General features: G+C 57.9%; 3 protein-coding genes and 1 non-coding gene across 4 annotated transcripts; 2 read left to right on the top strand and 2 right to left on the bottom strand.

Annotated features, from left to right (window-relative positions):
* The first annotated feature begins 2,880 nt into the window (after nucleotides 1-2,880).
* mus81 (mus81 structure-specific endonuclease subunit) lies at nucleotides 2,881-16,705 on the top strand. Its single transcript, XM_037217559.1, is given in 16 exon segments — nucleotides 2,881-3,107; nucleotides 6,551-6,714; nucleotides 7,405-7,534; nucleotides 9,188-9,270; nucleotides 9,661-9,760; nucleotides 10,164-10,322; nucleotides 10,623-10,813; nucleotides 11,123-11,214; nucleotides 11,901-11,983; nucleotides 12,443-12,582; nucleotides 13,211-13,213; nucleotides 13,505-13,652; nucleotides 13,686-13,761; nucleotides 15,579-15,717; nucleotides 16,342-16,442; nucleotides 16,444-16,705. Coding segments are annotated over 15 exon segments (1,842 nt in total). The 5' UTR covers nucleotides 2,881-3,107; nucleotides 6,551-6,579.
* TRNAK-CUU (transfer RNA lysine (anticodon CUU)) lies at nucleotides 16,160-16,232 on the top strand. The gene has a single exon. It is a non-coding gene; the product is annotated as a tRNA-Lys (tRNA).
* An 84-nt stretch (nucleotides 16,706-16,789) lies between the features above and the next one.
* On the bottom strand, nucleotides 16,790-19,159 carry LOC119094501 (uncharacterized). Its single transcript, XM_037217558.1, has 4 exons — nucleotides 18,936-19,159; nucleotides 18,324-18,445; nucleotides 17,293-17,544; nucleotides 16,790-16,801 (listed from the first exon to the last, which is right to left on the bottom strand). The coding sequence occupies exons 1-4, from the start codon at nucleotides 19,042-19,044 to the stop codon at nucleotides 16,790-16,792; spliced, it is 495 nt and encodes a 164-aa protein (XP_037073453.1). The 5' UTR covers nucleotides 19,045-19,159.
* A 207-nt stretch (nucleotides 19,160-19,366) lies between these two features.
* LOC119093638 (zinc finger protein 593 homolog) lies at nucleotides 19,367-24,579 on the bottom strand. The gene is made up of 5 exons (XM_037216628.1): nucleotides 24,526-24,579; nucleotides 22,953-23,120; nucleotides 21,896-21,996; nucleotides 21,294-21,412; nucleotides 19,367-19,620 (listed from the first exon to the last, which is right to left on the bottom strand). The coding sequence occupies exons 2-5, from the start codon at nucleotides 23,046-23,048 to the stop codon at nucleotides 19,472-19,474; spliced, it is 465 nt and encodes a 154-aa protein (XP_037072523.1). The 5' UTR covers nucleotides 23,049-23,120; nucleotides 24,526-24,579; the 3' UTR covers nucleotides 19,367-19,471.
* Between the last annotated feature and the right edge of the window lie 1,397 nt (nucleotides 24,580-25,976).

Raw genomic sequence — 25,976 nt, 5'->3', positions numbered from 1 at the left:
CCAGGCGGCCTCCGGCGTCAGCGGGCGCAGCGTGTCGGCGCTGAGCGGGTCCACGGGCGCCATGTACTGCTCGCGCTGGGGACGTTCCTCGCGCAGCGTCAGCAGCGGCCCGGTCGCCGCCGACTCCGGGATCTTTTCCGACCAGTCCGGATGCGCGTTGCGGAACTGCACCTTGGCCACCAGCTGCTGGTACGTGGTCTCCAGCTGCTGGATCTGCTGCCGCTTGGCGTTCACGTCTAGCATGTACTGCGTGAGGTGGCCGGCCGGCAGCTTGAGAGGTGGCGGCGCCGGCGGCGGCGGCGAGGCGCGCCGCGACAACGGCGGTCCGGCCCGGCCTCGCTCGGCGGCCGCGCGCCGGCGTCGCGCTCAGCGTGGGCGCCACCCGGCTGCGGCCTGGCAGGCTGGTGACCACGCGCACCGGACGCGCGTCGCGGTCGGCCGACGAGAGCACGCGGACCAGCGGCAGTCGGCGGCCGTCGCGGGTCACCTTGTCGATCTTGGTGCGCCTGCCACGGCCGCGGCCAGGCAGCGGCGTTCGCGACTGGCCTGTAGCTGGTGGTGAGGACTTGCTTAATGAGATGGTTGGCTTCCAGTCACTGCTCTCATCCTCACTGTGCTGCCAGAGATCCTCCTCCAACAAGTCCAAAGGCTGGTCATGGTTCTCAGTGTTGATGTTCTCATTCTGAAGATGACGGTCACAGGCACTGTTCTTGGTGTTGATGAAAGGCGGATGATCCGCAATGACCCTCAAATGACATTCATCCATCAGTAGTCTCCTGTCAGATGCTATCTATGTGTACCTTCCCAGGATCATGCACCTGCAAAGACCATAGGAGGCTGTGATTGGGTGTCACCAATGTACTTTTTATGTGGAATAAGTGTGAATGCTTTCCTCAAACCATTGATTTCAATGTCAGCTACCCCAGCTTTCACATATAACATGCATTTATATACTGCTTCTGTATTTGAGTATTCTTATGGCCATTCAAGAGCAAGTCTCTGCTCAAGTTATTTCAGACATCTTATGGAAACATGTACCATAACAATCAGCCAGTATGTCACGCTCCACCAATGTCAGTGCACAATACACAATGGCATGCTGGACATTATGGCTTGTGAAGTTAAAGCTTTGTCATAGTGATTATGTTCATCCAAGCTTTCAGTCATCATAAATATTATAAGCAAGCACTGCCATTGTTTACATTATCTCAACCACATTAACAGCTTTGTCATTGTCAATTTTGTTGAAATAATCTCCCTCCCTACCTACCTAACACCAATGGTCAGCAGCAAGACAAAACATCCCCAGCTGCCAGCACTACTTAACAACATAACCAGCCATTCCTGTTAAGAGCCTCCAATGAACCTGAGTCAGAGCATAGCTTAACCACATTTCATCCATAACAAGGGGGGTCATCAACCCACAACAAACTAGGAGAAGTGGTGCCTTAAATTGGTGTCCATCTACTAACACAGTACATACCTTTTGGCCAATTTGAGTCCATCCAATCTCCACAGGGTGGGGCTCATATCTACAATCCCCACAAACCGCCAAGGAGAAGGTCTTCTAATCTATTTTTTATCCAAAACATTAGCAAAAGAACACTTCAAAGAGTGTCAGTAATGAAACCAACTTCTGTCAATTCTTTCCAAGCATTGCCAAATGCTTAATGCCTAGCTTTCCTAGAAAACATGGGTACCATGGCACCCAGATGCCATCCAAAGATGTGATGTAACAAATAATGATGCATTCTTTTCATGTGTGGGAGCAGTTGATTATGATGGTTGCAAAGCTCGCCGCCTCTCGTCACTATGCTCGTTCACTAAAACAATTATCTGAGGCCTATGCTATTTAATGACAGGGAATTTAACTTACCGTAAACCCCGAAATACAGTATCTACCTACCCACACTCACTTCTCTGCCGCCCGTCCGACGCAGAATGCCAATCTCCCCTTTGCTACTGTCCCACACTGCTATCGTGCATGCCCCTGCTCTGACCCGAACCAATTTTGTTTGATATAGCTTACGCTGACGTGATTGACGCAGATAACACAAATGACAAAACTGTCCACAGCTAAATAATGAACGGCGGGGCATTGGGGCGCTTGCACCAATTGCATGATCAGTATGACGTATGCACTTATTCAGGACTCAGGGCAGGGATGTAGTTTATTTTTCATTTGAGAGGGCTTCAGCCCCCTCCCTCTCGACTGGGGCTTGAGTCCCTCCTGGCTTTGAGATAAAAGAGGTCCGAATCTGGTTAGAAACAAGTTTGCTGGCGTATTTTTGGGGATTTATTTCCTCATTTTTCACTGTTCAGGCCCCTAACCCATGGTGCGAAACTTAACCCCAAGGCTCAGGAACAGGGGTGCAACCAGGATTTCAGGGAGCGGGGGGAGGGCGGCAGAATTTATCAAATAGCGAGACGCATGGCGATATTTTTATTTCTTCCTTCCTTCTGTCCTGACCCACCTATGATGAAAAACGTAGAGAAATCTGGGCCTAAGAAAACAAGGCGGGCACCTGATCAGGAACCACCTTATCAATTTTCTCCAATTAACACTAGCCGGACTTTGGAAGCGGCCACATAGTTTGATTCAAGGGCGGGGTTTCGACAACATTAGTTGGAGGGGGGGGGGGGGGGGCGGCTGAACAGTGCAAATGACCCAACCTACGCCAAAAAACATACTTCTCCCAGATAGGCCCTCTTTTTTCCCAGAGTTGGGAAGGACTAGAGCCCAAGTTGGGTGGTCTAAAGCCCTCTAACTGAATTGAAAACTACATCCCTGGTTTGATCAGCCCTTCAGGAGGTGGTAAACCCGTTCCGGCGGTAAAATAACAAGCTGTGAAATTTGGAACGCATGTCCGTCACCTGTTGAACGCGTCAAGTTTTGATTGTTGCAGCGGCAAATTTGACTGCTGTAGCGTTGTCTGTAGATCCGGGGGTGATTTAGTTAAAAAACAGACAGAAAGCATTGTAGCTTCGGTGGGTAGGGGCACTCAATACATGCAGTCCCACTGTTAACTGGTCTTCAAGTTCTTGAAACTTTGTGCCGTACGGTAACGCCTTCGAAGGGGAATTAACTTAATCATCTTCTGGATCAGGTATGGCTGTTCAGGAACATGATTATAACATGCCCACAAATCGCTGCACAGACCTGATGTAACCTGGCAATCCACCAAGTGATGACTGATGACTATAGATTTTGAATGTGCATGGGTTTGCCGTGTCATGGCCGTGATCATTCCTTGATGGTCCTGGGCTTAGAATGTGGTGTGCCAGACTAAGTGCATGTTGCAAAACTGGGGGCTTGAAGCTTGACTGTGTTATCAGTTTTTGCTGATAAGATATGTGCATCATCCTAGACTTTTAGAGTTATTTTGGCCATTGGCTGCTTTGTGATTGCACATGAAATCCCTTATGTGCCCCAGGGTACCAGGGTACTAGGGCCCCAGGTGAGTTGGTACCAGTGGCCCAATGGCCACTGGTACCAACTCATATGATGTTTTTAAACCCATTTTTAAGGTGAATAAATTTGACACCTCCAGCCTGACATAACTCTGATGTCTGTTATTTAAGCTGATGCCCATACTCACATGCAGTGTTGGAAAAACTAATGCTGTCAAATTTTAATGTCCAGTTATTCTCTCTACTCTTTTGGTCTGGAATTTTAGCATTCTCTTGATATGGTCTATTGCATAATATCAATTTAAAAACTGCCATATTACTTTTTTTGGATAACAGCTGTAGCTGGCATACACAATATGGTATGTCAAGTTAATGTTCATTGCTTTTTGGGTTGTCATAATTTAACCATTGCACCTCATACAAATATTGTGCCCAATAGCATCCTGTGTGTTATTGGGGCTTTATGGCACACTCAGCTTCTGAAGCCACATGGATTATGGTGGCACCTGCCTTGTACTGGCAAAAAGGGCAGTGACTTCTAGCACAAGGTGTTTTCTTCTTAGTTCAACAACTTGAAACTAATAAAATGCTGGTTGTCATAAAATTGTCCTTTATTGAGGCAAAGCCATGCTGTGGTCATCCCACAGTCATCATTTCAGTGTTGCAGAGCTTGCTAGTAAAACAGTCGCTTCAATGCACATCTGGAAAACGAGAGCCACAGAGTTCCATTGTCCATGGTGCCGCCCTTCCTGCTGGGGTGAGAGGCATGCAACCTCATATAGCTTCAGCTGCTGATTGTGTCATAAAAACCATGTTGATGACCAGTGATGATCCATGTGTCACAGTACAGGACCTGTGTGTCTGTCTGTTGTACCCTGGCATTTACATGCCACATGCTGCACCCTGATAGCTTATCATATCTCCACAGACCACTGGCATGGCTACCGACACTGCTAGGGCACGGGCGGTTTGTTCATTGCATGCGTATCAGGGGGTGACGAAGCTGTCTTACTTGGAAGCTGGGTGGCGAGCGGCCGGAGAGGTGGGAGCTGCGCTTGGGCTGGCAGAGGTGACTCTGCTTGTGTATCGGCCCAGCTGGCCCCTCTCCTACACTCGCTGTTAAAGCGATATTGCTGGGGCTGGCAGGGGTGACTGCTTGTGTATCGGCCCAGCTGGCCCCTCTCCTACACTCGCTGTTTGAGCGGTGTGGCTGGAGTGAGGCTCGTGTCGCTGTGATCAGGATGAGGTGCAGAGCGTGAGGTGAGGCCTTTAGGTGCTTCTGGGCCAGTCCTGACCGCCCGAGGCTTTGAGCGGTGCTCCGTGTTTTTGGCACCAGTATGCAATAGGTTTATACATGCACCCAGGTGATGCGCAGTATAGTCCTTCCTTCGTTGGATGACGCAGCATGAGTGGCAGGAATGTCTGGCTCGTAACGTTAACGCTCTGTTATGCTACCGCCCGGATGTGACGAATCTATCAAAGTCAGACTCGTGGTGTAGGCCAGGAGGCTCTCGTAGTTGACCGCTTTGTGAAGGCAACTTAATGTCTCAAGGACAGGGTTCGCAAAACCAGGAACGCCTGGATGCGATGGGGTATACATTGGAAGCCTGCCAAATGGCGCTGACGACAGTTCCCTGTCCCCGAGCATGCAAGAGCAGTCATCTGGAGGCAAGAGCCTGCACTCGCGCGGCGATTTACAGGAGCTGTCCGTACGTTTAGCCACCGGTGAAGTCCCAGCGGGCACTGACGTAATGATCTTACATCGGTGATTGCGTATTGGACTCATTGTTTATGTGACCTATCGATGCGTTGGCTGAGCACGACAAGACAAGGTAGTGCAGATTGCGGCTGATCTGAAGGGCTGCGCTCAATGTATTTGGGTATTTTGTCCTGTTTGGAGTCTGAAAACACGTGGCAGTGGGGTCGAGGCTCTGGAACACAACCTTGGGAAGGACCACCAGGACAGGCTACTTTGCATTCAGCTTCAGAAACGTGGCAATCTGAGCGTGGTTGGACCAGAGTTCAGCTCGCACAGTTAGTAGGGTAGGCCGGCTGTCACCGGTGACACCGGCGGGCCGGCGCTCTCAGCGGGCGTGGGTGGTGGTGACGGATCGGCCGTCACAGCTGGTGACAGCGGCAGACTTGTTGGCCGTCACAGTATTGCGTAATGCTGCGGTCCAGCCGTCACAGTCTCGCGTAATGCTGCGGTCCAGCCGTCACAGCATCGCGTAATGCTGCGGTCCAGCTGCCACAGTCTCGCGTAATGCTGCGGTCCAGCCGTCACAGTCTCGCGCAATGCTGCGGTCCAGCCGTCACAGTCTCGCGCAATGCTGCGGTCCAGCCGTCACAGTCTCGCGCAATGCTGCGGTCCAGCCGTCACAGTCTCGCGCAATGCTGCGGTCCAGCCGTCGCAGTATCGCGTAATGCTGCGGTCCAGCCGTCACAGTCTCGCGTAATGCTGCGGTCCAGCCGTCACAGTCTCGCGCAATGCTGCGGTCCAGCCGTCACAGTCTCGCGCAATGCTGCGGTCCAGCCGTCGCAGTATCGCGTAATGCTGCGGTCCAGCCGTCACAGTCTCGCGCAATGCTGCGGTCCAGCCGTCGCAGTATCGCGTAATGCTGCGGTCCAGCCGTCACAGTCTCGCGCAATGCCGCGGTCCAGCCGTCACAGTCTCGCGCAATGCTGCGGTCCAGCCGTCACAGTCTCGCGCAATGCTGCGGTCCAGCCGTCACAGTCTCGCGCAATGCTGCGGTCCAGCCGTGACAGTATCGCGTAATGCTGCGGTCCAGCCGTGACAGTATCGCATAATGCTGCGGTCCAGCCGTCACAGTCTCGCGTAATGCTGCGGTCCAGCCGTCGCAGTATCGTGTGATTGCCGAGATTCGTTGCACAGAAACCTGTAGGCCGTAGTCCAGCTTTAGGACGCGCAACTAGTTTACTTCCCTGAAAGTGAGCAAACCACCCGCGACTTAAGTATTATGGTCCTACTCTTTTATTTCACTGGACTGCCACCTGATATTCCAATGGTCACGTTCAAAACAGTCAGTGGGCTTTTGGGTTATCACCATGAGATGCCCGTTTTTGTTTGCTTCTGTGCCTTTGTAGTGGCGCGTGTTCATAGTCCTGTTTTGCGTTACAGATCCTGCAGATTTTCCTATAACGTAAAGAATGGAAGTGGAACCAGAGGTGAAAAGGCTGAAGAGGATGTTTAAGGACCCAAATCCTCTATTCAGAACTTGGTTGACTGAGTGGAAAAATGAGGCGGAGAGCAAGGGCACCAAAATGAAATTTGTGTACGCAACGGTAAGTACCTTTGACACATTTTCGGTAGTGTATTTGCATTGTCTGCTAGCAGGGGAACAACATACATTTATATGCACAGTATGTGAGTCACGATCTCCATTTTTATCAATGCCATTGTTAAACATCATTGTGATCTCGCGTAGTCGATGCGTTCGATAACGCCTACTCAAGGTTATTAGTCCTGTCTCGGGATTAAACGTGTTGATATTGTACTATGAGCACTTGCCCTCCTGTGCCGTCACTAGTTGTGCCATGTGTGCAGCTGTTCACCCTCGAGCGCAGGGGTAGTCCGGGATGGTAGGTCACGGAGCAGGTACTCTCCTCGAATGTTGTCGGCGTTATACTTTGACCCTTTGACGCTGTCTGACCAAGGCGGTACACGACTAACGAATAATGTGAGACGCTCGTCAAATAGCCCGACCTTTCCAGCACCCAACATCTGCATTGCGCGTGTTATGCATCTGTTAAAAGCACATGAACATTTAAGTGTTCAGGTAAGCACAGTTGGCTGCAAGCTCAATGTAATAATCACTTTGCATACGCTTCTTGCCAGGTGTGCATTCTGAGAGCACAAATGGAATGACCTGCCTTTGATCCTTTTCAAACCTCGTTGGGGCCAGCCATCCGCTGTCTGTCTAAGCACCGCATTTTCCTAGCGCGTCAGTTAAAGACTAAGCCGTGAGGTTGCAGGCGCTGAAGTCGCTGCGCCAGTACCCGCTGCCGCTGACGTCCGGCAAGAGCTGCAACATCCTCAAGGGCTTCGGGACCGCGCTCTGCGCCCGGCTGGATCAGCGTCTGCAGCAGCACGTCGACAAGCACGGTACGGCCCAGCCCGGGGTCGCTGTTCCGGGGAGCCCCCTCCCCCTGCCCTCCCCCTGGCGGTCGTTTGTTGGACGTGGCGGCAGGCTACAGGAGCTGTGGTCGGACAAAGCGCTGCAGCAGCACACATCGGACGTGGTGTGGTGTACTACGACCGCTCCTGTCTGTGGTGTCCGGGTGGTGACGTGTCGGTGGTGCAGCGGCTGGTGCGGCGTTGTGACAGGGAGATCACGGAATAGCTGCGTGATGGTTGTTTGTCGCATGCTCGTGGATAAAGAGGCTGGCAGACTTCCGCGCTGGTTGGTCGCAGTTGAAGCCATGAACGTTCCGGACTGACGGGTCCGGATATATTCCGAAACGTTTGCGACTCAAGTAGACCGCTCGGCACTTGGCCCAGCGACGCCGCGGCAACACATGACGCCTGCAACACGGGCTTCTTGCTTTCCTAAGAACGTGATAGTTGGACGGCTTATGACCTGAAGGAGATGAGATCGCGACTAGAAAGCCTCGCGGAACACGAGACGTGTTGTCTGAGGCGCGGGATCGAGGGTTGAGGGCGAGGGCAGGTATTGTTGTCCTTTTGTCCCAGTTGGCCAAGGCCGCAAAGCGGAAACCAGTGGATAGCTTGGTGTCGGACGGGTCAATCACGTCCGGTTTACGTCACATCAAGTCACGTCCGGTTTATTTTCCGAGATCAATCACTGGCCTTCCAGTTCCGGTCAATCCCACCGCGTGGGAATGTGGAGTAGAGTGATCACGTCTTTTCTGAGCATAGGACGGCACCTTGAAGGCAAATGTGCATGTGAGGGTATCCTGGATAAGATTAAGTGCAAAGAAATGGTCCGAAACGAATCTGGGGCCAAGCCATACCGCCACTGGTCTAGGGTAGTTTTGTACTCCTGGTTTTATGTGGACTGTCACCATGCATTGGCATCGACAGCGAAAACACGAAAATGTTGTCAACATTACCGTGCAAGCCGTAATACTGGGATATGTGACACAGCTTTCTGATCTTGTATGACCTGAATTCAGTATTTGAGACGTGCCTAATAGACGCATGATCAGCTACGCAGAGTTACAGAGTCACCCTCACGTGCCGTTTTCCCGCTGTCTCACAAATCCCGCGTGGGCAAGGGGACGGCGCCCATTCCACCCTGCGAGGGCCAACCCGAGTGCACCCGTGTAACGTTGCAAAGGGCAGCTTGTGATATGAGTAGGATGTGAACTGGATTAGGGTGCAAGGTTTTTAGGTTGCACGCTTACAACGCTCTTCCGTTTAGAACTCACCGACCCGGCAATGGCCCGCCTAGTCATCCCGAGGATTCCCCCACAAATGCTGACTGCAAACGCTGAGTGGCCGGCTCCGGCAGATGGCGCCCGAAGTGCACGGCTCAAAACGGACAACACGGACGGCGAAGGGCCGCACGCTCGCAGACCACTGAAATCGCCTGGGTTCCGCTCCACATCCTTGTGTCCTCACTGCTGGCCTGGGGGTGCCGGCTTCGTCACGATGTCGCCCTGCACACGGCCCTGGCGTCACGACGCTCGCCGACGGCTCGGCGCCGGCGTCACTGTCGCTGGCCGCCCCGCCGGCCGTGTGTCGGGCGGCGTGGGCCGGCCGGGTACTGAACGGGACCGTCTGTCGTGCTCGCAGGCCCGCTGCCGGCCGCCGGCGTCACTGACCGGGTGGAGATCAACGGTGCCGGCCGGAGGAGGCAGAGCGGCGCCGCTCGGAGGGTGGACGACGGCACCCGCCGCAGGAAGAGGAAGCCGAGGACGCCGGCCCCGCCGCCGGCCCCGCCGCCGGCCCCGCCGGCCGTCGCTCCGCAAACGGTCAGGGGGTCCGCCCACCGTCCGCCGCCTGCTCGTGCTATCCCGGATGCTCCGCCCTGCCTCGGACGACCCGTATGCGACCGTTGCAAGGTCATGAAGGGATGATGCTCAGGCATGGCGTATAGGTCTTGTGACGTAGGAAGGCATCCAACGGGTGGTTTTGCCAAACAGTTCCAGGAATTCGCATGCATGTAAAAACAGCGTCATTGGCGTGCGTGTGCGCCCCCTCGCCTCGTGCGCCATCTGCCGAGTAACGGCGCCGTCGACTGACGCCATCTCCGCACCCGTTGACAGAACGGGAGGAAGTCGGCCGAGTACCGGCCGCGGCCCGGCTCCGGGGCGTTCGCCGTGCTGCTGACCCTGCGTCGGCACGAGCAGCAGCCCGGCAGCACCGGTGCGTCGCTCGTGCCCGCCCCGGCGGTACTGGCACGGCTCGCACTGTCCTGGGAGTCGCCGACGCACGCTCGCGCCGTCTCGCTGTCTGATGGGGGCCTGGGAGATGACGGAGTCTTCGTTGACTGGTGGTGACGTTATTTGAAAAAAGTCGTGCGACTCAGGAGGAGGTGGCGCGGTGATACCATAACCGAGATAGATGGGAGGTCACCAATCGTCGGTGCAAAATCCTGTCGTTGGGCGTTCGGCGTTCGAGACGCTTAGGATTTGCTGCTCATCCGTGCCTCCGTTGAATTCCAGTAGCGTTTCATACAAACCTTTAAGATACATCGGTGCACGCCTCTGCAGACACGCTCAATGCTGCCCCGTGCCACGCTGCACGTGCCGTTGATGTGCTGCTGCAGGGTTCCTCGAGAAGGGGGCGCTGCAGGAGCAGGCGCAGCCGCTGTGCTCGTCGTCGTTCACGCTGCCGGAGGCGGGCAGCTACTACACGGCCTGGAGCACCGTGTCGAGCCTGGTCAAGCGACGCCTGGTGCAGAGGCAGGGCTGCCCGGCCAGGTGAGGTCACTGCCGGGGGCGCCGGACTCGGGGTCGCTGTGGTCCGGCCGGGCCGCAGAGGTCAGGTCAGATCCGTGACGGTGTGGGCCAGGTCAGTCCACGGGTACTAGGGGCCAGGTCACACGAGGGGCGGCGGAGATGGAGTCAGACCAGGGTCGGCGTTGGTTGTTAGAAGGGGTGTTGGCGGTGCGGGGTTAGACTAGGGTGTTGGACGTGCGGAGGTAGACAGGTCCGGTCGGCTGACCGCTGGGTCGCGTCGGTAAGTTCCTGTGTCCAGTGAAGGCTGCTGCCGCCGGCAGGTTCAGCCTGAACAGACGACGGACGTCAGCTGGCCGACCGGCTTCAGGTGTCGCCCGCGGCCGTCCCCAGCCAGCGGGCTCGCTTCGACGGTCTGGAGGCGTCCCCAGCGCCCGTCCCCAGCCAGCGGGATCGCTTCGGCTGTCTGGGGGCGTCCCCGCCGCCCGTCTACAGCCAGCGGACCGGCTGTGACGGCCCGCGCCCACCGTCGGCGGTCGTCCCCAGCCAAGCCGGCCGGGCCTCCATGGGCGCAGTGTCTCCTGCGGCGTCGCCCCGCTCGCCGGCCGGCTCCACATCGGACCCAGGTACGCACTGGTCGCATCCGGCGGCCCTTCAAGCCGGCGTAGATCCGGCTGCACGTCCAATTACGGTGTCAGCACTTAGTCACGTCCGCTGCGCCCTCCCGTCTCGAGCGTCGCAGCCCCGCCTGTCACGTGCGCCCAGCCCGTCTGTCCACTGAGCCGTCGTCTGACGTGCAGGCGCGCCGCCGCCGCCGCCGCCGCTGCAGTACCAGTACATCTCCGACGGCGGTGCAGACGTCCGCGGCAAGGACGAGGCGGCGGTGCTGATCGACGACGAGTTCGTGGGCTTCCTGTGCCGGTGCCGGCGGCCGGCGCTGCTGGCGAGCGGCCGCCGGCACCGCGCCCACCCCTCCAGGTGTGTGCCGCGCGGCCGCGGGGACGACGCCAGCCGCCACCGGCGGTGGGCCGCGGAAGCGCGCCGGCTGGCTGTGGGCGTGTTTGTAGATGCGGCTAGCTGGTGCAGTGCGATGCGGTGATAGCTGACCAACCGCAAATCGGTGTGGTGCGAGCAACCAGGGGTGCCCGTTTGTTCGCTCCATCCGCGCGCCGCTGCTGCGTGCTCTGGCCCGCGTGACGCCGGCGTCCGGCCGCCGCAGGAGTGAGCGGGACGGCACGGCACACGTGTACCTGGAGGACGCTGCCTGCGCGGACGTGTGCCCGGGGCTGCCGCCGCCGCCGGCCGCCAGGCTCCTGCACGCGATGTCGGACAGCGACGATGGGGAGCGGCCGCCGGCGCCGCACTGCGACGCGCCGGAACGGCCGCGTCCTCCCGGCCTGGGCCGCGCCGCCGCGCCGGCCGCCCCGACGCACGAACCGATCGTGCTATCGGACGACGACGACGCTCCGCCGACGGAGCCGCCGTCTCCGCCCGCCCGGCCGGCGTCCCACACAGCGGCGTGGCCGGCGCCCCACATAGCGGAGCGGCCGGCGCCCCACACAGCGGCGCGGCCGGCGCCCGCCGTGTCCCCGGCCGGTTCTGCGGAGCGGGACGCGCGGCCGCCCTTGGTGCTCCAGCCGAACACCTTTGACGTCATGCTCTGCGTGGACAATCAGGAGACGTCTGGCAAGTGAGTGCACGTTGGACTGGCAGCCGCGCTGGCTGTAGGCGCTGCGAAACGCGTGGACACGCGCGTATCGCTCATATACGCCAGTTGTGCGCCGGTGTGAGTGGCATCTCGCGCTGCAGCGGCTTCGCTGTGTGTGGCTGGTGGCAGCGCGGTCACATTTGAGGAGAGCACAGTAACACCGGTGCTCTGCCTCCTGCCCTCTGTCGTGACGGTCGATCGCGTGTGCCGGTGAGCCGATCGCACCTGTCTCTGCCACGGTTAACCGCACGCACGGCACGTTTTCTCCCCATTCTCGTTGTCTTTGCACGAGTTAGTAGCGTCTTGAGTCGATATGACCGAGGGCGTGCAGGGACGTCCCGTGACGCCCTGACCGGTGATATTACCTTGGGCCGTATCTCGGCGCATGTCAGAACCTTCTAGGACGTCTTGGGACGCTTCTGACCGGTGACCTGACCCCAGGTCGGGTGCCTGGCGCCTGCCTGCGCACCTACCGGGACGTGGTGTTGGCCGAGCTGCAGAAGAACGGCGTGGTGGCGGACGTGCGTAAGCTCAGTGTGGGCGACTTCCTGTGGGTGGCGCGGCCACGCACCGGCCAGCAGGTGAGGGGACACGGCCGGCCGGCCTGCTGGCTGCCTCCTTCCCTCCCTTCCTCCCTTCATCCCTCCCTCCCTCCCTCCCTGGCGGCCACGTGCTGGGACGGTTGCTATGCGCGACAGTGCTGCGATGGTGGCTGGAGTTCTGTTGCGAATTTGGATGCAGCTGCAGATGCGTGCTGCGCATTTCTGAAAATTAGCGTTGGGTTTTGTTGCTCGTCACACCAATGTGCGCGGCTTAATGTGAGTGGCATGCTTGCGTGTTGTTCCAGAGCGTTTAGCCAGATTCCGGCCTTATGAATGTATTGTTCCCTGCTGACCGTGGATGCTGGAGGAAATTGAAACAAACACATTGCCAATTGTCAGGATTACAATCCAACGTCGACATGCCGTCTGCTGCTGGACGACTGGGTGCGTTGTCACCTCGCGGGCTCGCTTGAAGCGACAGTGAACCAACTTTGAATCCGTGCGATCCTGGACATGTTACGTCACGGTCAGCTGCCGCTGCTCCGCGCGCCCCCGGCCGGCACCGGCGCAGCCTGGCTGCCGGTGGAGCGTCGCCGTTGGCCGCTGTCCGAACGTGCCCGGTGGTGCGACCTGGACAGTGACCTTGTTGGACCTCTGATCTGACCAGACCGTGGCCTGACCTGACCTTTGACCCGGCCCAACCAGTGGTGCGACCTGATCAGTGATCTGAACCGTGACGACCTGACTTGCTTGTGACCTGATGTGACCTTGCCATGACCAGACCTGATCAGTGACATCCGCTGGCGGCCTGTCGTGTCCTGACCTGACGCCCTCAGTATCCGACCTGCCCTGTAACCTGACCTGACGAGTGACCTGCCTGTCCGTGCCTCCTGGCCTGCCTCCTGACCAGACCTGACCTGACCCGCCTCCTGACCTGACCTGACCCGACCCGCCTCCTCAGCCGGAGGAGCTGGTGCTACCGTACGTGGTGGAGCGCAAGCGCCTGGATGACCTGGCGGCGAGTATCCGCGACAGCCGCTACCGCGAGCAGAAGTTCCGGCTGAAGCGATGCGGCCTGCCGCACGTCATCTACCTGGCCGAGGCCATGGGCTCCGGGCCACGAGCCCACAGCGTCGGGTGAGACGGGCCGGCCGGCCTGCCGCACGTCATCTACCTGGCCGAGGCCATGGGCTCCGGGCCACGAGCCCACAGCGTCGGGTGAGACGGGCCGGCCGGCCTGCCGCACGTCATCTACCTGGCCGAGGCCATGGGCTCCGGGCCGCGAGCCCACAGCGTCGGGCGAGACGGGCCGGCCGGCCCGCCGCACGTCATCTACCTGGCCGAGGCCATGGGCTCCGGGCCGCGAGCCCAGAGCGTCGGGCGAGGCGGGCCGGCCGTCCGGCAGCACGCCGTTTGGGGTCGCGGCGGCCGGCTGGAGTGCAATTACCGGATTGTTAGCAATTAGTGTACAAGAAGAGCTTACAGCTAGTGTACATAGCTGTAAGCTCTTCGGTCCCACTTCCTGGCGTGGCCGTCCACTCTTGTGTGTTGAATTCTAGGTTCTGCATTGCAAATGATTATGAGAGTAATAAGTTATGTTGCATTGTTTGGGAACTCTAATTTTTCATTTTTGAAGTTTCTCAAGTTTCCTGGTCGGAGACCCTGACCGAGTGTCAACACGGAATTGATATTTCATGATCAAGGTGTTCGGTGATGTCATAAGTGAGCTTGTCAAACTGTGCCGGTGTCAGGCTGGAGCGTTTTAAGAAGTGGGTGTGTCGGATCTTGTCAGACTGTGACAGTGTGTCAGGCTGGAGCGTCGTGAGAAGTGGGCGTGTCGGATCTTGTCAGGCTGTGACAGTGTGTCAGGCTGGAGCGTCGTGAGAAGTGGGTGTGTCGGATCTTGTCAGACTGTGCCAGTGTCAGGCTGGAGCGTCGTGAGAAGTGGATGTGTCGGATCTTGCCAGACTGTGCCAGTGTCAGACCGGAGCGTCGTAAGAATTGGATGTCGGATTTTGTCAGACGGTGCCAGTGTCAGGCTGGAGCGTCTTGAGAAGTGGGTGTGTCGGATCTTGTCAGACTGTGACAGTGTGTCAGACTGGAGCGTCGTGAGAAGTGAGCGTGTCGGATCTTGTCAGACTTTGACAGTGTGTCAGCCCGGAGCGTCGTGAGAAGTGGGTGTGTCGGATCTTGTCAGACTGTGACAGTGTCAGGCCGGAACGTCGTGAGAAGTGGGCGCGTCGGATCTTGTCAGACCGCATCGGCGTCTCAGATAAGAGGCATCATGAGAGGCGGGCGTCTTGCACTGTCTCCGACTGTCAGCGCGTCAGGCCGGAGCGGCATGACACGTGAGAGGTCGGACCTTGTGAGACCTTGCCATCGTGTCAGACCAGAGCATATGAAGAGGTAGTTGTTTGGAGTCCTTTTAGATGGAGGCGTCGCGGAGGGGGGGGGGGGCGCACCGGGCCGTCACAGATGATGTCGGACCTCGGCGTCACCAGGCGCGGCCGCGTCGGATCGGAACGTCACCAGAGGGGATCGTGTCCCTGGTTGTGTCAGGCCGTGTCAGTGATCGTATCAGGACGTGTCAGTGGTCGTGTCAGGCCGTGTTAGTGGTCGTATCAGGCCGTGTCAGTGGTCGTGTCAGGCCGTGTCGGACCGGAGCGTCACTAGAGGGAGTCGTGTCCGTGGTTGTGTCAGGTCGTGTCAGACCGTGTCAGTGGTCATGTCAGGCCGTGTCAATGGTCATGTCAGACCGTGTCAGTGGTCATTTCAGGCCGTGTCAGTGGTCATGTCAGGCCGTGGCAGTAGTCATGTCAAGCTGTGAGTGGTCGTGTCAGGCTGTGTCAGTGGTGTCAGGCCGTGTCGGACCAGAGTGTCACCGGAGGGGCCGTGTCGGACCAAAGCGTCACCGGGGATGGGCCGTGTCAGTGGTCGTGTCAGGCCGTGTCAGTGGTCGTGTCAGGCCGTGTCGGACCGGATCGCCCCGGGGGCGGTCTCGTCACACCGCGCCGCTCCGCTCCGCCGGCCGGCAGGATGCCCGACTCGACGCTGCAGCAGGCGCTGGCCAACTGCCAGGTGGTGGACGGCTTCCGCGTGAAGCGGACGGCCGACCAGCGCGAGACGGCCGCCTTCCTCACGCTCATGACGCGCCGGCTACAGCGCCGCTACCAGGTCAGCAGTGTCCGGCCCGGCCCGGGGGGCGGGGGGGGGGGGGGAGCGGGCGGAGCGGGCGGGCGGCGCGGGCTGGGCGTACTACCCTGGAGCTCTGTGCGGGGGGGGGGGGGAGACCGGGTGGGAATGGCCAGAGGGAAATTTGTAATTTGCCGTCATCACCAGCCGTCGCGCAGGATACCAGACCGCTGTTTGGCTTCCGGATGGCCAGCTCAGGAGCCGCCGCGGGGTGATCCTCGGCGGTGCGACCGAACCTTCAGCGGGCGCGGTGCGGGGGCGCGGCTCGCATGCCACGGGCCACACAGTCGGCCTGGCGTCGGCACGTACAGGTCTGAGTCAGAGGTCAGGATTGCGTCAGAGTCGCCGCCGCAGTTGGACCCGGACCAACACCAAACGGTCAGGCCGTGCTGGCCGCTGGCGGGGCTGGTGTGTGGTTCGCCAGGCCCGGCTAGCTCAGTCGGTAGAGCATGGGACTCTTAATCCCAGGGTCGTGGGTTCGAGCCCCACGTTGGGCGGCGCGTTTTAAGCTTCTTCATTGACCTGCCAGTTGCAGCACCTCAGACTGCCGCACGCCGGCCACCTCCGCGGTAGCTCGCGTCCCCTCACACCCCGTGTCGTTCCCAGCATCTCCGGTCTGGAGAGCTGTCCGCGGGACCTCCTGCCGGCGGCGATGTCGGCCACTCCACAGCGCCTGCTTCGCTTCAGCGAGTTCCACCAGCTGTCGGCGAAGCGGCAGCGGCTGACGGCCACCGACCTATTCGCCAAGATGCTGCTGCAGCTGGCCGGCCTGTCAGTGGACAAGGCCGGCGCCGTGGTGGCCGCCTACCCGACCGTGCGCCGCCTGCTGGACGCGTACGCCGACTGCGACACGCCAACCGAGGCGGAGGCGCTGCTCGCGCCGCTGCGCGCGCCCAGGTCGGGTCGCCCGCTCGGCGCCGCCGTCAGTCGCGCCCTCTACCACCTGTACTGCGACGCCCAGCTGCGGTGAGGAGGGGCGACCGGGCCGGCGGCGGGCCCCGGACGGACCGGCCACGGGGGCTGGTGGCGTGCCGATCAGCTGGCTGGCGGTGCGTCAGGTCCGGGTCTAGAGTCACGTTGGTTGGCAGGCGTCGAGCTCATTGTTTACGGTTGTTTGAGATGGAATGTATAGGGCTTTATAGGGAATATATAGGGCTTTTAGATTGTTTTTGGCCGATTGGAGCGTATTGGAGCGAGCAACCGGAGCCACTTCATCTGCGGGTGTGCGTGCGAAGAAGACACGGCGTCTATTGTTTCATGTTTATACTATCGAGCCCGTTAGTACCTTTCATATGTCAAAATGTGTAAGTTGTCATAGCATAAGTGTTACATATATCATCACTGCAGCTCAGTTACGTGACGTGTCTCGTGTTCATTCCAATAAAATTCCGCGTGAAACTCTACTTGATACCCGTCTCCGAAAGCCCCAAGCTCAACATTGCCTGCCTCCGCGGCCGACCGCTGAAGCGGTGCGCGCTGTGTCTGCCCACACGTCGTCGACTGGCCGGCGGGCCGCGGCCGCGCCGGCGCTCAGCGGGCCGCGGCGCCGCTCCGCGCCTGCAGCACGCCGCCCACGCCGAGGATGAGCAGCGCCCAGAAGGCGCCCCAGGCGAGCAGCACCGCCGGGAAGCCGCAGTAGCCGACCGTCTTCTCGGCGGCGAAGTCGCAGCCGGCGCGGCGCCGACCCTCGCGGCAGTGGCGCCCCGCCGTGCGCGCCACGAACACGCAGACGCACTGCACGGGCGCCGCCACTGTAGCCGTCGAGAGGCGGGAGGTGCGGCCCGACTCGGGCACAGGCAGGTGGTCCGACTGAAACGGCGACGGGTGGGGTGTCCAGGCAGCGGACGGCAGACAGAGGGGAGCGGCGAGAGGCGGACCAGAAGGGACGCCAGGGAAAGCGGACGGGAGACGTCAGGGCGGGGGGAAGGGCACTGGGGAGAGCGGACGAGGCCACCAGAGGCCCGAAGAAAAGATGCGGGGAGCGTGAGAAAGGGTGACGAATGGACGGTCGTGCAGCATTTTGGATACGAGGGAGGAAAATCCTGTTCTCCGGCATGCCCCCGCCCAATGAAAAAGCTATCTTACAGAAATGCGTTAAAGCGAGGTTGAATATCTTTGATTCCTTGCGCGAATATCCCCAACGCTGCCTTGTTTGAGAAGGCGGCACTAATTTGCATGGACATTTTTGCCGCCAGCCTTCAAAGTTCCGCGCGATGCCTTCACGCAGCAGGTCCGTCTCGGCCCGACTCTTCAGCTTGCCAACCTAGAGCCGCGGCCAGCCGCATATTGCGGCCCTTGGGATGCGAACCCACATGCCCGCGGCACGCTCGTCAGGCTTGGCGACACTCCACCGCATGAACTGAAGGGACGCAAAAAAAACGCCAGAAAATCCGAGCATTGGTCGTGGCCGCGCTATAATGCACTCGCAGCACGACGCATGAGGCGCAGGATGTACGGCGTACCTGTTCCACTGCTTCCGTTGTTACCGCGCCGGACCAGCACGACGTTAAAGACGACATATGACGGAAACTATCTGCACACGTAAAAAAACGCCCGCCGCCGCCGAACGCCGCCGTTCCGGGCCTCACCTGCGGACTCTGGTTGTCTGCCGTCTGCTTGACACCAGCAGTGAGCGGCGGAAGCAGCGGCGGCAGAGGGCCGGAGGAGGGGCTACGATGTGTGGGGTGCAGGGCGGTCCAGTCAGTCGGCTCTGTATGGCACACGGACGGTTACCAGACATTGAGATGTGAACTGGCGCGGAGACAGGTCCAAAACTGGTCTTCACGCGATTTTTTTGCGAAATATCAACGTTTTCGCAGATCGATCGTGATAAACGTGTCACACGTAAGGATTCAGGTCCCTTCGATATATACTATACACCACGCGGCGTTATTGAGCGATGACGGAGGTAAAGCAGGGCAATTCGGGCCCAGCAGGCTTGTCATGCTGTGTAACACGGCATCAGTCTTTCCTCACCCGTAAAATAGTGGCACTCGTGCTCATACATAAGTTCGTTCTTGACACAGCACTTAGTACGTGTGGAAACATGAGGTCGCAGTAGAGACCCCTGGCGATCCAGATATCTCCTGATCCACACGCAATCTCCGCGAGCCCACCGCGTCCTGCTGAGTGGATCTGGCTGGTGTGGACCACAGCACCCGCTAACTCCACCGCACTGGCGGCCCGCGCTCATGCCTCACCTATGGCGATGCGCGGCTGGGAGGGCGCCGACACCACCAGCTGCGGCACGTCGTGCGTGGTGCTGGTAATCACACCGGGCAGGTCGGCCACGCTGTTGTCGCGCGGCATTGGGTGTCGACTCAGCTCGCCGCTGCCCCACTAGACGGCCAGTGTTGGATCGCCCGCGGCCACCCGATGAACGCGACGCCTCCGGAGAATTTGAGTTTGCAAAATAACCCCCTAGTCCCTCCCGCCCCCAAACCCCTCATATATACCCCAAAACGCACATCAGGGCTGAGGGCTGAGTTGCCTTGCCCTTCGTTCAGTCATTTACGGAGTTCACAGCAAACCATTTTCAACGCACGTGGTATAACCGAACCGCAATCCACCATCACGCAATGCCGCCGACCTGGAGGACACTGCCCGTCAATTTTATACGCCATTTGCCCCGATCCCTTTATTAAGCGTCGCGTCCAGGACACGCAGCCCCTAGCAGGTAAACATTAGTTCAGCACACAACATCACAGAGCAGCGGTCGGCGGCGGCGGCCAGCGCACTAGCCAGCCGGCTGGGGTTTGTCGGTCGGTGACGCCGCTGCCTCCGTCGCCGGGCCCTCCTCTGGTGCCGGTCGTGGCATCTTGGCCTCGCCCTCACGGCGCAGCGTCTCCATCCTCCGTTTCTTGGGCGGCACGTAGCTGCCCATGCCTGCGGCAGAGCGCGAGGTGAGACAACCTGACCGGAGGGACTTCGCCTGGGGAGCTTCGTAAGGGAAAGCCGTATTGCGAGAAAACCCTGGTCTGCATGCGACGTCTAAAGGGAGGCATCGCCAGGGGAAAATCGCCTTATCGCCTCACACCTTCAGAAACAAACGACGCAATCCGCACGAACTGGCGCGAAAGCATCAGGCGCTTGAACCAGGGCGCCCCTCTCTCCACACCGGGGCAATGACGGTGTTCCACGATGAACACTTCAGCTCATCAGCCACGCACCGAGTCACCACTGTTGACCTGTGGCTGACCCACACCTGTGACTGTCGTCGAGCTCAGGTCACGCGGCCCAATATAAAAACATGCAACGTTAGAATGGATACAAACCCAGGCATACAATCGGTGCAAAAACATCAAACGTTGAAGGCGCCGGGAGCCCAGAACGGATTCCCGGTGGGAAATAAACATGGCCAGGTATCGTACAAAGTCCATCACGTTTATTATGTTCAGTGTGCACTCCACCCAGCTTTATCATATTTATCCCGCACCCCAGCAGCGCGGTGCTCGACCAACTTCAGAAGTACGAGGACAACGGCGAACTCCATATATTTTTTTGCGTATTGGTCTGATCGGCTCGCCCCGGTCCCGCGAACCTTGGACGCACGCCGACCCGCCACCTACTAACGAACTATAGTGCTCAGATGTTTTGGACGCTTGTTTCCGTAGTTGACGTTAAACCGTAGTCGTTCAGCCGCCTAGCGGAAGTTACCGGAACTTGTGTTTGGTCATGTCACCGCTGCGGAAGGCTGCGTGTGGGGCGACGGCCATTGTGCGTGTTGTTTGTGTGGTGCGGCGCAGCTGGCTGTGTGGCTGCTGTAGGCTGTGTACCGAGCTTCTTGGGTTGACATTAATGCAAGTAATTGTTTGATTTAAATATAAGGTAATAAACTTGTGTTGGGAACGAACATTACACGAACCCAGGCTGCTCACCGCGGTGCGTTCTACTTCTGTGTCCACCCAGCACAGGTGTACTGTTTGGGCCTCGATGACGTGTGTTTTCCTTAGTAAGACGACGATCAGTTATCGTCGCGTATTGATCACACAGCGCTCAAATAGACATCTGTGCATATAACCCGTGTCACTTCACACGCTATTAAAATCTATAAATTAAAATAAAAATAACACGCTATTAACAAAGCTGAAATGACGGGCGATCGAATTGCGCCTTGGATTAATTCACGCTGAATTAAATTGCACGCACCCCCCCCCCCCCCCCCCACGAACGTAGAAACACACACACACACGCACGCACGCACGCACGCACGCACGCACGCACGCACGCACGCACGCACGCACGCACGCACGCACGCACGCACGCACGCACACACACACACACACACACACACACACACACACACACACACACACACACACACACACACACACACACACAAGCAAAAAATAAAAAAAAACATGACGAGCACAAACGCACTTGAACCGTAAAGAGCAATGTACCTCCTGGTCAGCCTATGTACCTCCGGCTCTCTCAGACCGCTTGCTCCTACCCCCTACCAAAGCATCCCTGTCTAGGCCGTTTGTCACAGCGCCACCCATCTGACGCACGGAGACCATTCGTGCTCCCCCCCCCCCCCCCCCCCTGCGTTGACGTACCAGCAGCTCGCTCCGACTCGGCCACCGAGTACGGCTCGTCCTCCAGCGCCTTGAGCCGCCGCTTGTGCACCTTGGTCCGGAAGTGGTCGTCGAGAGCCGTCTGGTCGATGAAGTGGCGGCTGCGAACATAGCGGGCCGCACATCGGTCAGCCGGCTGGAGCCGAGCGTGCGTGACAGCTCCGCGCCGCCGATCGCTGGGCTCTGGGTGCCAGCGCCAGTCTAGGAGACATTACTCTTCTGCAATGGTGCATTTGTATCCTTTTAAATACTTGATCATTCTCCACGGTTCAGTGGAAATGAGCATGTTTTAATTCGGGGACGAAGGATCGACAGGGAACACGGTAGCTATTGCACGGTACCACGGTACCAAACATATATATTTGCTGATAATCCCTGCATATTTTTGAATAACCCTGCTAACGAACTACAACATCCAGGAACTCAAACAAACAATGCCATTTTCATACCGCATCTATAAGCAGCATAATCTACATGGCAGACTGCTTCGGGAAACACCATAGTTCGTTCACCTTCCGCGCTTCCGTGATATCGCACCAGGCTAAGAGAGCTCTCCATAGTGATTATCCTGGAGCAAAGCTTACGAGCAGTGAATGCAGTAGAACTGGGCGAAGCCCGGCTTCTCCAGGTCCATCTCTTGGTTCAGCAGCTTTTCGGCATTCTTCTTCTCCAGGTCCGCATCGATCTGAAGTGAAGACACGGTGTTAGGCGCTATTAGCTCGACCAGATGTGCTTCACGTTCACCGAATGAGGGCCACTGGAAAACTTCATATAGTTGGTAGGTGCACTGATATTCCATGCCATGCAGCACGGTGCCTTGCAGGCAGCCGAGAATACGTGGAATTAGCAATGTATGAATAAACAAATTGTGACTGTGAACTGTCATCATCGAGGAAGACGAGACATTGCTAGCACGACTTGGCGCTGGTTCTGTGCGCAGATATTCACATTACAGTGACATCAGAACCTTACACTTGCCTGCGGTGAGACATTACGACCTCGCGTAAGGCCCACAGTGATAACCGAACCCTGGCCTCCGGTCCAGCTGATGTGAGCGGACGCTCGCTGCCGCCCGGGGGGCGCTCGTTCGGCCCCCAGTCCGGCCGGTGCGGGCGGACGCTCGCTGGCGCCCGGTCCGGCTCGTGGGGGGAGGAGGGCGCTCGCTGGCGCCCGGTCCGGCTCGTGGGGGGAGGAGGGCGCTCGTCTGGCGCCCGGTCCGGCTCGTGGGGGGAGGAGGGCGCTCGCTGGCGCCCGGTCCGGCTCGTGGGGGGAGGAGGGCGCTCGCTGGCGCCCGGTCCGGCTCGTGGGGGGAGGAGGACGCTCGCTGGCGCCCGGTCCGGCTCGTGGGGAGGGGAGGACGCTCGCTGGCGCCCGGTCCGGCTCGTGGGGAGAGGAGGACGCTCGCTGGCGCCCGGTCCGGCTCGTGGGGAGAGGAGGACGCTCGCTGGCGCCCGGTCCGGCTCGTGGGGAGAGGAGGACGCTCGCTGGCGCCCGGTCCGGTTCGTGGGGAGAGGAGGACGCTCGCTGGCGCCCGGTCCGGTTCGTGGGGAGAGGAGGGCGCTCGTCTGGCGCCCAATCCGACCCATGGGGGAGGAAAGCGCTCGTCTGGCGCCGGGCCGGACGGTGCGGGCGGGCACTCACCTCGTCCAGATCCTTGGTGCGGCAGCGGAGCCGCCAGCGCTTTTTCAGGTGCGTGTCGCCGTGGTGCATCTTCTTCCGCCGCTGCGGGCCTGGCATGTTGGCCTGGCTGGGAGGATGGGGCTGAGGTGTCCGGTCCAAACTCTGCACCCGCACACCGACTGTCTACCACTGCAAGCACAAACCAAAACCAAAACTGAAACAGTGACAATGCAGGGCTTCTGCGCATTGTATGTTTGTGCACCTACAACAAAAAGTGTTTTTTGGACACTTCAGCTTCAGAGGTCCTGCAATGGCCAACTTGCACAGGTACTGTTGTATACAGCTGATGCAACCAGTGTGCCGCTTGACTTTAATAAAAAAGGAGAAATCCATTCATGGTAAAGAATGAGTTTTCCATGAGTGAAGTAGTTGTTCAGTGAGTCATTGAGAAAGAGTCTCTTTGACAGCTTTGGCTGAGAAGATTTTGACACACTGCTCATGTGCCCTCCCCACATTAAAGGAGCTGCAGCTAACCAGGAAGTTATTAAATAATTAACAGATCACAAATCAGTGTCTGCATAGCTCAACAGGCAGAAAAATTCCATGCCACAGGTATAAGGTCATGGCACACCCAATCCATTTAGATCTCACACTGTAGATTATATCTGATTGCTATGATGTCCCATTCTTATAAGAAAGAAGAAATGTGAACACAATAGTGAATGAATTATTATGACTCCAGAACCAGACAAGGGCTATTTAACATCATCTTTCTCTACTTCCAGTAGTTTCCTTCCAGACAAAAGCATAGTGTTCAGACAATGAAACAGAACAGGATAAAAAACATTGGGCAAGTTGAACCATTTAACACCATGTTCTGCTAAATTCAGAGATAACAGCATCAGTAGCAGGAATGGGGCTATGAATTCCAGAGCTATTAGTAGGGTTAGGATACGAGTCAAGTACAAGCATGGATGGATGCTTCATAGATGTGAGGGAGAGGGAGGGGTACAACATATACCACTTCCAAATTAGTCAAAAGCATCTCCCAAAGTTTGAGGTTTGATAAAAGGTACATGAGGTAAGCATAAAAGGTTTGAGTGATGCACATAAGCTAAGAGAAAGTTTATAACAGCTAACTGAAATGGATGCAATGTTGCTAAGAGGAAAAACAATGGTGGGACCCCTTCTTAGCCTAGACTGCAAAAAATTGATCCTTGAACATGATATGCTGATTATGCCTGACACAACAGCAACAACACAGCAACACGTTCAGCCAGTGCACACCATAAGCCCAAGGATTCAGACTTTGGAGCGTGACCACCCAGCATGCTGAAAAGCCAGTGAGAGGCTTTTTTAACTTAGGATCAATATGACTTATTATCAAACAATTGTTACAAATAATCTTGAACATCACTAGAACCACTCCTAAATGGGAAGGGTAACAACGGGCACTACGAAAATAACATTGCACGTGCATTCACGATCATCTAGCCATCTCTGGCCTATCACCAAGCACAAAGTTCTGTACCCAAATACTTAGATGAAGAAAAAAGGACAAAAAACATTTAAAATGGATAAGATTCTCCCTCACATTCAGCAACGCCAAAGGCTCTGAGGAACACGTGCTCAGTTGTGTTGTCAATTGGTCACATCCAATGATATGTCTCACATGCGTCAGATAAGACTCAATATGTCCTGTTGACGACATCTAACAACAGTCTTTATAACTTATAGTTATACGTTTCAGTAATAGGGCCCAAACTTTAAGCCGCGTTCCACGTACCGGAAGTGAAACTGCTACTGCCGGTGCTCGCAAGGGATGCCATGTCATATTTTCAATTAGGTGACCTCTGACCCTACGTATTCCCGCTACAGGGATGCCATCTATCTGCAGCCCACACTCAGCTACATATGTAAGCTCTGCCGTCCCGGTGTCTCGCCTCCGGCTCACTGGTACACTCAGTATGTCTAAAGTCACTTTTGTATTTGACACACGTCACAGCACTACGAACAGCCCATCCCGCGGGCGCGTCCGCCCTCGCGCCGGCGGCTCTCCGAGTCTTCTCCTCGTTACTCCCCCTATCCTGGCCCCCGTGGCCGCGTCCCCCGCATGGGACGCCTGGTGCCGGAGGAGGAGAACGCGAGCGCCGCTTAGAGGCGCTCGCCAAACTAAGTAAACATTCACTGGCTAGCACATAGGTGGTCTCCGACACCTTACACATACGTATGAGAAAAATTCGCTCCGGAGGCTGCAGAGCCGGCCCACCCGACCGGAACCGAGGCGCCGAGCCCGCTCGAGTGACAGAGACACGCCCAGCTTCAGAACAGAGCTACGCTCGTTTTCAGGACACCAGGGCACGACGCGCTTAGAAAGTGCCCCGGCGGTGCCAGATCAATCGCCTGGGCGCCAGCTGGACTCGGCCGGGCGACCACGAGCCAGCAAGGGCGAAACCGTCCAGCTTTGCCGATGGCATATGGGGAGGCGACCGGAGCCGACCGGAGCTGACCGGAGCCGACCAGAGCTGACCGGAGCCAACCGGAGCTGACCGTAGCCGACCGGAGCTGACCGGAGCTGACCGGAGCTGACCGGAGCCGACCGGAGCTGACCGGAGCTGACCGGAGCTGATCGGAGCTGACCGGTGCTGACCGGAGCCGACCGGAGCCGACCGGAGCTGACCTGAGCCGACCGGCGTACCTGTCAGTGGATCACATCGCTTTGGTACGCCAGAGATTTTCCGAGGACGCCATTGAGGACAGGGGCAAGCGTGTCCTACTTCAACGAACCGCGCCGCCATCAAGGACGCAACGAAGGGGAAGCTGCTCACTTTTCACCATACACGGCGTATACAAGCCCGTCATCATCCCTGAAGCAAGCCCTGCCCGCGACCACGCCCGACTGGGAAGGACGGCTCTGGGAACAAAGGCCTGCGTCCCGCGGCATAGCACGCCGCTTACCGGCACCAACACCGCTGCCACCCAACCGTCGGAGGCATCCCGTTCGGGCGCACACCTGCGACTGAGTCGGGGGTGACCAGAGCACCG

This window comes from Pollicipes pollicipes, unplaced genomic scaffold, assembly GCF_011947565.3.
Source record: "Pollicipes pollicipes isolate AB1234 unplaced genomic scaffold, Ppol_2.1 Scaffold_4002;HRSCAF=4701_pilon_pilon_pilon, whole genome shotgun sequence".
NCBI classification, from domain to species: Eukaryota; Metazoa; Arthropoda; class Thecostraca; order Pollicipedomorpha; family Pollicipedidae; genus Pollicipes; species Pollicipes pollicipes.
Note: the sequence above shows the minus strand (reverse complement) of the source record. Positions and strands in the feature narration are given on the sequence as shown.

Coding starts and splice junctions, on each gene's coding strand:
- LOC119094501 (XM_037217558.1), bottom strand. CDS start 19,044: ATGCCGCGCGACAACAGCGTGGCCGACCTGCCCGGTGTGATTACCAGC. Junction 18,446..18,935: donor CCAGCCGCGCATCGCCATAG/GTGAGGCATGAG, acceptor TGTGCCATACAG/AGCCGACTGACTGGACCGCC. Junction 17,545..18,323: donor CAGACAACCAGAGTCCGCAG/GTGAGGCCCGGA, acceptor TCGCCGTTTCAG/TCGGACCACCTGCCTGTGCC.
- LOC119093638 (XM_037216628.1), bottom strand. CDS start 23,048: ATGCCAGGCCCGCAGCGGCGGAAGAAGATGCACCACGGCGACACGCAC. Junction 21,997..22,952: donor GCACCAAGGATCTGGACGAG/GTGAGTGCCCGC, acceptor TCTTCACTTCAG/ATCGATGCGGACCTGGAGAA. Junction 21,413..21,895: donor TTCTACTGCATTCACTGCTC/GTAAGCTTTGCT, acceptor CTATGTTCGCAG/CCGCCACTTCATCGACCAGA.